The 12824-nt window shown below is 40.2% G+C and overlaps 1 protein-coding gene across 1 annotated transcript; it reads left to right on the forward strand.

Annotated features, from left to right (window-relative positions):
• Nucleotides 1-240: 240 nt before the first annotated feature.
• Nucleotides 241-10404, forward strand: LOC139473131 (uncharacterized). Its single transcript, XM_071255649.1, has 5 exons — nt 241-526; nt 608-1174; nt 1385-1894; nt 2012-2394; nt 10180-10404. Exons 1-5 carry the CDS (start codon nt 241-243, stop codon nt 10402-10404), a joined length of 1971 nt encoding a protein of 656 aa, XP_071111750.1.
• Nucleotides 10405-12824: the final 2420 nt, after the last annotated feature.

Genomic DNA, 12824 nt, shown 5'->3' on the forward strand with positions numbered 1-12824 from the left:
TATTATGTTAATAATAATCATAATAATAACTTTAATAATGAAAATAACTTCGGAGTTATTGACCATCTCGTGGAAGGTCAGGCCTATACGTACTTGTAACTGCAGGTTATAATTCCAGAATACCGATATAATATAACGCCGATTTTTATGGTGCTAGCCCCCTGACGTACCGGAAATCGAACCAACGACCCCCGCTCTACGCGCAGAGGCTCTATCCACTAGACTTCGGAAGCGGTCTTGATGACAAATGAAGATTTGTTCACCGAGGCTGTTGGTAACAGAGCTGAAGATGTGTTGGCCGAGAATATTGGTGACAGAGTGGATGATGTGTGGGCCGAGGCTGTTGTTGACAGAATTGACGATGTGTGGGCCGAAGATATTGGTGACAGAATTGACCATGTGTCGGCGGAGGCTGTTGGTGACAGAGTTGACAATGTGTGGGCTGAGGCTGTTGGTGACGGAGTTGAAGATGTGTGGGCCGAGGCTGTTGGTGACAGAATTGACCATGTGTGGGCCGAGGCTGTTGGTGACTGAGTTGAAGATGTGTGGGCCGAGGCTGTTGGTGACAGAGTTGAAGATGTGTGGGCCGAGGCTGTTGGTGACTGAGTTGAAGATGTGTGGGCCGAGGCTGTTGGTGACGGAGTTGAAGATGTGTGGGCCGAGGCTGTTGGTGACAGAATTGACAATGTGTGGGCTGAGGCTGTTGCTGACAGACTTGAAGATGAGTGGGCCGAGGCTGTTGGTGACAGAATCGACAATGTGTGGGCTGAGGCTGTTGGTGACAGAGTTGAAGATGTGTGGGCCGAGGCTGTTGGTGACAGAATTGACCATGTGTGGGCCGAGGCTGTTGGTGACGGAATCGACAATGTGTGGGCCGAGGCTGTTGGTGAGAGAGTTGAAGATGTGTGGGCCAAGGCTGTTGGTGAGAGAGTTGAAGATGTGTGGGCCGAGGCTGTTGGTGAGAGAGTTGAAGATGTGTGGGCCGAAGCTGTTGGTGACAGAGTTGAAGATGTGTGGGCCGAGGCTGTTGGTGACAGAGTTGAAGATGTGTGGGCCGAGGCTGTTGGTGACAGAGTTGAAAATGTGTGGGCCGAGGTTGTTGGTGACAGAGTTGAAGATGTGTGGGCCGAGGCTGTTGGTGACAGAGTTGAAGATGTGTGGGCCGAGGCTGTTGGTGACAGAGTTGAAGATGTGTGGGCCGAGGTTGTTGGTGACAGAGTTGAAGATGTGTGGGCCGAGGCTGTTGGTGACAGAGTTGAAGATGTGTGGGCCGAGGCTGTTGGTGACAGAGTTGAAGATGTGTGGGCCGAGGCTGTTGGTGACAGAGTTGAAGATGTGTGGGCCGAGGCTGTTGGTGACTGAGTTGAAGATGTGTGGGCCGAAGATATTGGTGACAGAGTTGAAGATGTGTGGGCCGAGGCTGTTGGTGACAGAATTGACACCGTGTGGGCCGAGGCTGTTGCTGACAGACTTGAAGATGAGTGGGCCGAGGCTGTTGGTGACAGAATTGACAATGTGTGGGCCGAGGCTGTTGGTGACGGAGTTGAAGATGTGTGGGCCGAGCCTGTTGGTGACAGAGTTGAAGATGTGTGGGCCGAGGCTGTTGGTGACAGAGTTGAAGATGTGTGGGCCGAGGCTGTTGGTGACAGAATTGACAATGTGTGGGCCGAGGCTGTTGGTGACAGAGTTGAAGATGTGTGGGCCGAGGCTGTTGGTGACAGAATCGACAATGTGTGGGCTGAGGCTGTTGGTGACAGAGTTGAAGATGTGTGGGCCGAGGCTGTTGGTGACAGAATTGACCATGTGTGGGCCGAGGCTGTTGGTGACGGAATCGACAATGTGTGGGCCGAGGCTGTTGGTGAGAGAGTTGAAGATGTGTGGGCCGAGGCTGTTGGTGACAGAGTTGAAGATGTGTGGGCCGAGGTTGTTGGTGACAGAGTTGAAGATGTGTGGGCCGAGGCTGTTGGTGACAGAGTTGAAGATGTGTGGGCCGAGGCTGTTGGTGACGGAGTTGAAGATGTGTGGGCCGAGGCTGTTGGTGACGGAGTTGAAGATGTGTGGGCCGAGGCTGTTGGTGACAGAATTGACACCGTGTGGGCCGAGGCTGTTGCTGACAGACTTGAAGATGAGTGGGCCGAGGCTGTTGGTGACAGAATTGACAATGTGTGGGCCGAGGCTGTTGGTGACAGAGTTGAAGATGTGTGGGCCGAGGCTGTTGGTGACATAGTTGAAGATGTGTGGGCCGAGGCTGTTGGTGACAGAGTTGAAGATGTGTGGGCCGAGGCTGTTGGTGACAGAATTGACAATGTGTGGGCCGAGGCTGTTGGTGACAGAGTTGAAGATGTGTGGGCCGAGGCTGTTGGTGACAGAGTTGAAGATGTGTGGGCCGAAGCTGTTGGTGATAGCTGAAGATGTTTGGGCAGAGGCGATTTTTAACAATGATGGTATTGTATTGAAATGAATTTTATATATGACCATGCACACGAACGCGTTGTACTTGAAGACTGCTGTGTTTGTCCATTATGATTCTGACTGCGTCTGTAGGAATTGTCAGCATCTGTGAAGAAAACACCGTGGTATAACAAGACTGGTGAATTGTGACAGATGTTTACTTAACTAACTTGGATCTGTGACTATGTTACAAGTCGATCTGCTGTGATGAAAACGTTCCTAGCACGGTCCCAATTGCAAGGGATCACAAATGAATGTGTTACAGGTCGATGTACAGCTATGTAAACGTCCCCAGCAGTGTCCCAAGGGATCACACATTGATGTGTTACAGGGCGATGTACAGTTATGTAAATGTTCCCAACACGGTCCCTGGGGATCAGACATTGATGTGTTACAGGGAGATGTACAGTTATGTAAATGTTCCCAGCACGGTCCCTGGGGATCAGACATTGATGTGTTACAGGACGATGTACAGTTATGTAAACGTCCCCAGCAGTGTCCCAAGGGATCACACATTGATGTGTTACAGGGCGATGTACAGTTATGTAAATGTTCCCAACACGGTCCCTGGGGATCACACATTGATGTGTTACAGGGCGATGTACAGTTATGTAAATGTTCCCAGCACTGGCCCTAGGTATCAGACATGGGTGTGTTACAGGACGATGTACAGTTATGTAAACGTCTTCAGCACGGTCCCTAGGGATCACACATGAATGTGTTACAGGATGATGTACAGTTATGTAAACGTCCCCAGCACGGTCCCTAGGGATCACACATGGATGTGTTACAGGGCGATGTACAGTTATGTAAACGTCCCCAGCAGTGTCCCAAGGGATCACACATGGATGTGTTACAGGGCGATGTACAGTTATTGAAACGTCCCTTGCACGGTGTCTAGGGATCACAGGTAGATGTCACAGTTCTCGAGAAATGTGTGTATGTTGCGATGAGCTTACTTCAACAAATGGGAGATATGCAGATTATTATTTTCTATAAAATCGGACTTGTGGTTGACTGTATGGACAATGTTAAATCTACCGATGTTAAAATTAGCAACTTCATACAATAGGAAACTGACTATACTTTCTGTCATGTCAAACTCGTGAACATATCCATATCCCCAAAAGGGGTGGACATTTTTCTTCACATTCAGACTGATCAATGCAAACTGTGTTAAAACTGGCAACAATTCAACATGTACAATATGAAACTAACTTTACAGTGTGGAATGAAGTAAGTTCCAAAAATGGATGCCTCGTCGTTCCCCGTCCATGTCACCATCCAGTTCCTGTTGGAGTCCCGAAACCAGATATCCTTCGTGAAGATAGTGATCTTGGGGTAGATTAGAACCTCAGCAAAATAAAGGAAATAACTTATCCCAACCTGTTGAAGAGAAAACAGTTTAATTTACTGAATGCGTCATCTTAAACAAAACACCTCCAAATATGTTTTTCCTACTAAACTCTTACTCCGCTGAAGACCAAAATACATCGTAGATACATTTAATATGTAATAATCTCGAACTATTTGGTAACACAGAGGTTAAGAGTGACGCGGTATGGGTTAAGTCTAATATTTACAATAGGTTGAATGGTCAACTTTAGGGATCAGTAAGCTTTAATCCGAGAATGTTTGGTTGTGTTTTCTCAAAATATAATTAACACCATAATCCTAAAATGTTTTCAATAAGAGACATTAGAATTATCTACCACACAATACTGTGTAAACATTTTTCAAAATGACCCTTGCAGCTTGTAAACACCACCCTCGTGTTATGAAGCGATAGACATGATGTCACAGGACGTTATTAATGAGCGCTAACTTAATGTCAAAGTGTGTTAATGTAACTGAACTTAACACACCCTCTCTAAGAAGTCCTTCGTCGGATTTCCCATTTGAAAAATATATTGCCACATTTGCTTTAAATAATCTGGATCTCGAACACTTTGTTCCGCAACATTTGTTCAGTAAAATCGGTATTTCAGTTTTAGAAAACTGCTTTCAAAGAAATAGTTTCATCTGCATTGATGTGATCATAAGCAAATGCAAAGTCCTGCATAGATTCGGTACCGCTGGCGGACCAGTCAGAATGCGGAATAATAAATGTCATAACAGAATAATTTGTATTGCATTTTTCCAATTGCATTTTTATCTGTATATTCTGCATGTGTTCAAATCACGTGGAGCACTTCCCAGTAACTCTGATTGAACCTATGTTCGTATCCTAAAGTTATCAAACCATGCTCCGTAAACAATGTTGTTTGTTGTGGGTAGTTTTACACATGCATCACACAATTATGAAAGTTTGGGGAAAATGTTTTCTGGCAGGGAAAGTGTCGGGAACTAAATTCCATTACTGAACCTAGACTGTATTATGGACATAGTGGTTGACTTACAGTGGACTCACAGACTGATAAGTCCCTGACTTCACAGTGAACAATAGAAGAAGCCAGTTGCACTTAGAGCCTCTTTTGCTTTACTGGCAATGACAGACGGGCATTATTCTTCACCCACAGGCAGTCACACCCCAAGCGGTCAATATACCCCTACTGCCCGCATGGGTGTTACTTCATAAGTGTATTAGATTTACATGTGTCGGCGATTCCCATAGTTTCCGTAGTTAGTGTAATTACTTTCCAGAAGCGTATTTTCCTATAAATGACAAACATGCATAACGGGTCAAGCTGACATGTAGATTGTTTATATAAAAGATTTGAGTGCTACATGTTTTGTGTAGACACTAAACAAAATATTTTTGTCATCTTGAAAACAGGAACTATACCAGTAAACTAATTAACAGTATTATAACTGAAAAAGGGGATTTAATAACCGATAGACAATCCATCCATCTTAACTGGACAAAGACATTTTTTATGAGAAACTTTACTCTTCAAGTGAAGAAATAACTAAGGAATCCAAACATTTATTGCACAAACTTAACACACCAAAACTTATTAAATCACAGTTTGATTATTTAGAAGACCTGATTAACATGAATGAAATAACAAAGGCCGTAAAATCTATGTAAAGTAACAAAAGCCCAGGCATTGATGGATTCCCTGTAGAGTTTTTCATTTTTTCCCAGAAGGATCTTAGAATATGGGAGAATATACAGAGTAAAGGTGAATTTATTGATGAACTAAACAACATTTTGTACAAAAAGGATAAAATAAAACGAACAACTTTAATAAGAAAATATGACAACGTCGGAATGAGAATGATAGAGATGAGGTATTTTAAAATTTCGCTAAAACTCTCAGTTCTCAAAAACATCTTCAAAACAAAAAGTGTAATAATCCTTGCATCTTTCCATTGAAAAACATCCTAATTGGGGCTAATATTAAAAAAATGTATACACTTAGCTAACCCTTACTGGAGAGATGTTTTGACTGCTTGGGCAACATTGAATAGAAGACACAAAACTTACTCCACAAACATTGAAGAAGTACTATCAGAACCTCTTTTTGATGTAACCATCAGTTTAAAAAATTGATTTCATAATAAGAATTTGTTTTTAAAGAGAATTTACACTATTAAAGATATCTGCAATGAAGGTGTTATAATGCCCTTCAATGAACTTAAGACAAAATACCAAATTAAAGGAACAATCATTGACTATCACCAGGTTCTATAAAACATACCAAAATCCTGGAAAGATACTATTAAAAATAATCACATTATTTTATATAATCAACATTTAACTGCAACTTTGATAGATTTACTTGTAGCACTCCAGATATTTTTTTTTATGATAAGACTATAACTAAAACAATTCTCCCAACAGTATGTATAAAATAGGATACCATTCTTGACAATTAGAAATATCATGGAAGGATGTTTTTGTCAGATACAGAAACTGTACAAAACATGTAGAATTACTTGTCTTTCAATATAAACTTATTCATTGCATCATTCATTCAAAGAAAGAATTGTTTAAAATGAAAATCATCGATGATGATCTGTGCTCATTTTGTGAAACTAATACTAAATCCTTACTTCCTGCATAATGGGATCGTCAGGATGTTAAAGAGTTTTGGGCCAAAGTTGGATGTTTTCTGAATGCAAAATGTTCAACTCAATTAACATTTTAAAATGCTCTGTTTTACTTCGGTACAACTCTAACACTCTGTTAAAATACATCATACTGGCATACAAAAAATATATACATGTATCAAGTATTAAGAAAAACAAATTGGTCACTTGAAAACTTTCTGAAGACTTTAATCAATATATTTCGGATTGACAAATCAATTGCACTAACAAACACAATGCAATGAGACAGTTTGACAGATATATGAAAAATCTGGCAATTGAATTGTCTAATTAATATGTCTCTATTTATAACATGAACGATTTCCACTAATGTGCTGTAAGCTTCAAACTTAGTTAACAAGCATGGAAAGTAGCTATAGAGCCTGCTCGTTTCACCATTTGTGAACATTGTTGTACACCTGTAGCCTGTGGCTACTCTCAGAATTTCACTTAAAGCTACAAGCTTCCTAAATCACTCACTACACATCTCCCTGTGTGTAAGTCATGAACTGCTAAATACATGTGATTACGCATTTGATAAACAGTGTTCTAAAAATGTCATGTCATTAAATGAATGTTATGAAATGTTAACAATTGAACGTTTTGAAGTGATCGCTGCTAATACAAGTCAATGCTGTAATTTATAAAAAGAATGTTACAACACCCCACGTGACAATGCAGCACGTGACAATAGCCCCATGTGACTGGGCTGCACGTGACAATAGCTCCAATGTCACTATGCCGACAATAGCCCATGTCACCATGCCACTGCAACGTCGTCTCTAGTGACAATATCCAACGTTATTGTGCCACCTGCGACAACAGATCCACGTCACTCTGCCACACACGACAATATCACCACGTCACTGTAATACCCTCGACAATGCCCTCCCCCCACCCGTGACCATATGGGTACAATTTGTGAAGTACATGTCTGGTGTCCCCCGCCATGATGTTGCTGGAATATTGCTAAAAGCGGCATAAAACCATACTCACTATAATTGACATTGCTCACTCAACTGTGATACAACCGTTCCACTGGGCAGAAATCGCATGCGCTGGTGATGTATTTTCACCCTGAAGAGTTGAGTCAATTGTACGTGATTGCGTGATTACACATCAACCTGTTGGAACCCTGGTCGGAATATTTTAAATAATGACACCAAGTCATATATCCGATATGCTGTTCTGATTCTAATCTAGTGGGGATGACAAAAACGTACCCATTGTCTTGTGATGAAGCGTTGATCGCCTCTGTCATCCACTTGGTAATCAGACCTATGAAAGAAACAGGAGCGAAATTACTACAAATTACAAATAGTTTAAAGTGGAGCATGTTTAAGAAGATATAGACACGTGTTTATAAATATCAAAATATCAATATTTACAATCAGCTTGTTAATTGGAATACATTTATCTTTGATAATGATTTCACGTGAGCAGTGGCATTGTTGACACATTGCAGATTCCGTCTGTGACGTGATACATACATATTCGTTTGTGATCGTGACAAATTCATATTCGTTTGTGACGTGAGATATTCATTTTTGTTTGTGAAGTGACACATTCACATCAGTTTGTGACGTGATACATACATATTCGTTTGTAACGTGACACATTCATACGGGGAGTATTCGTTTATGACGTGACATACATGTTCGTTTGTGATTTGACACATTCATATTTGATTGTAACGTGACACATATATATTCGTTTGTGACGTGACATATATATTCGTTTGTGACACATACATATTCATTTTTGGTTGTGAAGTGACACATACATGTTCGTTTGTATTGTGACACATTCATATTCATTTATAACGTGACACATACATATTCGTTTGTGACACATACATATTCATTTTTGTTTGTGAAGTGACACATACATGTTCGTTTTAACGTGACACATACATATTCGTTTGTGACACATACATATTCATTTTTGTTTGTGACGTGACACATACATATTCTTTTGTGACGTGACACATTCATTTTCGTTTATAACGTGACATACACATTCGTTTGTGACGTGACACATACATATTTGTTTGTGACGTGACACATACATGTTCGTTTTTGACGTGACGCATACATATACGTTTTGACGTGACGCATACATATTATATAGAATACCAAACGAGCTCCCTTGTAATAACAATTTTACGAAATGTGTAAATTGTTCTGGTATCTGAAAAGCGAAAATCCGTCTATGAAGCTATGAAACTATGAAAAGAGTTAAACGTTCATAAAATTGAATTACGGGTCCGATTTTGGTGTTTTATATATTACTTGTACTTTTCACAAAGCCACCGTCGTGTGTAAATAGGCGGCAGACATCTACGCCATGCACAGCATCACCCAATTGGGTTTAACAGAATAATACTTCAAACACATTCAAAGTTTACATGTATTAATGAATACCATACAACGGTCTACCTTTCGACTTCAGGTGTCCATTCCACAAAGCTATCTTAACGCTGAGGTGATTGTAACTCCAATACTTTAACATAAACTTTTGACTGTCGCTGCGCTACAATCGCTTTGTGGAACGGGACCCGGCAGCACAAAGTTTACAAATACGTCACTCTACCATATGACGTAATTTGTGACATTCTTTTATTTAATAAAGACATAACATAAGTAAGTATTTTGAAATAAATTATTTGCAATAACAAATGTAAGCGTAATTTATAACATTTTATAATTATATATTCCAAACTGTCATTCGTATTGTAACATAATCTTTATGACTGTCTGTGAATGAACTAATCACGACCACTTCCGTCAATTTTGTTTTGGCGTAAAAAAACACGGACAATTTCATCGGGATTTATTGAATCACGGAAAATTCTCAATGAATGTGTACTTCGACATAAATGTCATATGTCTATCACAGTTAGGATATGTACTTGCCAATTATATGAATCAGTGGACATTTAGATTTCAAACAAGGGCGTTTGTTTGATTTTACTCGCTACATTCGGGTGCTTCCATATCGCGAGTAATGAAAAAAGTAGAAAACTGACAATACCAGCACTTCTATCGATGGCTAGGCAGTGCATTGATCTTTGAAGTTTATAATTGTAGATGTTGTTGGAAAGACAATCAACTCGAGTTGAATATTATGCAATTTGGTTATGCTGTGTGAAGAAAAAAGAGCGTTGTAACACTTCTGATGCAACATATACGTTTTTGAACTGTGCAGTACCGTGTACACAGCCAGCTGACGGCCATGCACCATGAGGGTTAAGTGAGAACAAGGGGCGGTAATGACGGGCGGGCACCATGAGGGTTAAGTGAGAACAAGGGGCAGTAATGACGGCCAGGCACCATGAGGGTTAAGTGAGAACAAGGGGCAGTAATGACGGCCAAGCACCATGAGGGTTAAATGAGAACAAGGGGCAGTAATGCGTATCCCATACAATCCGAGTCGTGCCTCAGACAGGCATGTGTGTAATAACACTGTGCATGATGTTAACGCAATGAAACAAAGGAGTTGTCGACTGTTTAGAAATGCATTAGATAAAAAAATAAACTGGTTCGATATCGCCATGGATAGTTGTGTCAAGCTGACTCAGATCAGTTTGAAAAAAAACTGCGCGCTCTAATCGGATGGATGGAGGAAAGTGTGCTATCAATAAACGTTTGAAGGATGTTTCCTCTGTGTCAGGTTGTGTGACCTTTTGTGCAGAGTTCATTCAAGGTTCCGCGCTCAGATAAACGAAAACTATTCGACTACTACCCATCATCTCCACCACCAATACCTCCAATATCGCCAATACTACCAATACCTCCAATACTGCCAGTACTACCAATACCACCTCTGCCACTATCAAAACCACCAACAACAAAAACCTCCTCCCCCACCCCACCAACACCCCCACAACCACTAAAGACCTGTTCTAGTTTCCGTTGAAACATTGTAGTAACTGTCTTAAGATCATGTTGTTCCAGTTTTCGTTGAAACATTGTAGTAATATGTCTTAAGACCATGTTGTTCTAGTTTTTGTTGAAACATTGTAGTGACATGTCTTAAGACCATGTTGTTCTAGTTTTCGTTGACACATTGTATTAACATGTTTTCAGACCATGTTGTTCTAGTTTTCGTTGACACATTGTATTAACATGTTTTCAGACCATGTTGTTTCTAGTTTTCGTTGACACATTGTATTAACATGTCTTAAGATCATGTTGTTCTAGTTTTCGTTGACACATTGTATTAACATGTTTTCAGACCATGTTGTTCTAGTTTTCGTTGACACATTGTATTAACATGTCTTAAGACCATGTTGTTCTAGTTTTCGTTGACACATTGTATTAACATGTTTTCAGACCATGTTGTTCTAGTTTTCGATGAAACAAAGAAAACATCGGATAAGCCTGCCACAGAACCCTTGGTGATCATAAATGAGCAATACCAGGTCGATATCCAGCTGATAGAACAATGAACATTGGCAGCCAAATTCACAAGCTCGTTTCCCATCCCGATCTCGTCTCTATCTCAACACCTCATTTGTGTTTGTCATAAAAACGCCTCTTATGTTCATTTTTTTTCATTTTAAACCTGTCTTATGTATAAAATATCACGAGATAAGCCATGAATTGTTGCACGAATGTCCACGCTCACCTGCACTGTTTCCAAGTCCAAGGAGTATTGTCCATGAAACGCATATCATTCTTACAGGATATCCAGTATTCCATGACTTTCGAACAGCCTTGACTTGGCGAAACCGTGTTTACAGGCTTCAGTTTCAACGTCTAAACCCCTCTGTGATATAACGTAATCCGTGCAGTAAAAATAACCGTCTCCTTATAGAAACTACGAGCTTAATGCCTCAATCCTCATATGATACAGTGCGCCAGTATCTGAGAAGCCTTGTGAAAGAAAAATATTAACACATGTGCACATGCAATTGAGCACCGTCATGTCAACACAGAATGTTACTTTGTTGAAGAGGTTTTTCTCATGTACAGCACAGTGTTATTACATACACGTCTTTCCATACAGCATAGCGTTATTACATCCAGACCTTTCCATACAACATAGTGTTATAACATACACGGCTTTCCATACAGTGCAGTGTTATTACATCCATGCCTTTACATATAGAAGTGTTATTACAAACATGCAATTCCATACAGTACAGTGTTATTACATACATGCCATTCCATAAAGAATAGTGCTATTACACACATGCCATTCCATACAGCAGAGTGTTATTACATACATGGCTTTCCATACAGAACAGTGTTATTACATACATGCCATTCCAAACAGCACAGTGTTATTACATACATGCCTTTCCATACAGAACAGTGTTATTACATCCATGCCATTCCATACAGAACAGCGTTGTTACATCCATGCCTTTCCATACAGCACAGGAATATTTCATACAATGCATTCCATACAGAACAGTATAATTACATCCATACCATTCCATAAAGTATAGTGTTATTACATACATGCCATTCCATACAGCAGAGTGTTATTACATACATACCTTTCCATACAGAACAGTATTATTACACCCATGCCTTTCCATACAACACAGTGTTATTACATCCATGCCATTCCATACAACACAGTGTTATTACCTACATGCCTTTCCATACAGCATAGTGTTATTACCTAAATGCCTTTCCATAAATGACATTGTTATCACATGCACGCCTTTTCAAACAGCACAGTGTTATTACATACATGCCATTCCATACAGGACAGTGTTATTACATACATGCCTCTCTGTATAGCACAGTGTTATTACATACATGCTTCTCTGTACAGCACAGTGTTATTACATACATGCCTTTCCATATAGGTGTTTTATTACATACATGCCATAGAGTACAGCTCAGTGTTATTACATACATGCATTTTGTACTGAGCAGTGTTATTACATACATTCATTTCCATACATTAAAGTGTTATTACATACCTGACTCTCCATACATCACAGTGCTATTACATACCTTCCTTTCGATACAGTACTGTGTTATTACACATCCATATTGGTAATTACTTTCCTATTTCGAAACTCAATTTTTATCCCTTGTCACTTAATCAAGGGTCGGACTAGTTAATACATTGCAATGGAACTTTGGACCGTTCTGATATCCGACTGAGGTATCATCTTCTGCAAATTGATTTGTATGACGCTCACATGAATCCTATTCACCATGACGTCATGCATGTCTATTTGCATAACTCTAGGCTCTTTGATATCTAAAGAGCTCCTGAACGTGCGATTCTTATTACTGTTATACCACTACTCTAGCCTAATTCTATCAATGGGAGCGTTGGGGCAGCCTTTTGGTAAAAGCATTCGCTCGTCA

The sequence above is a fragment of the Haliotis cracherodii genome, unplaced genomic scaffold (assembly GCF_022045235.1).
Source record: "Haliotis cracherodii isolate W230 unplaced genomic scaffold, xgHalCrac1.p SCAF_27, whole genome shotgun sequence".
Lineage (NCBI taxonomy): Eukaryota > Metazoa > Mollusca > Gastropoda > Lepetellida > Haliotidae > Haliotis > Haliotis cracherodii.

Coding starts and splice junctions, on each gene's coding strand:
- LOC139473131 (XM_071255649.1), top strand. CDS start 241: ATGACAAATGAAGATTTGTTCACCGAGGCTGTTGGTAACAGAGCTGAA. Junction 527..607: donor TGTGTGGGCCGAGGCTGTTG/GTGACTGAGTTG, acceptor TTGGTGACTGAG/TTGAAGATGTGTGGGCCGAG. Junction 2,395..10,179: donor AAGATGTGTGGGCCGAAGCT/GTTGGTGATAGC, acceptor CCTTTTGTGCAG/AGTTCATTCAAGGTTCCGCG.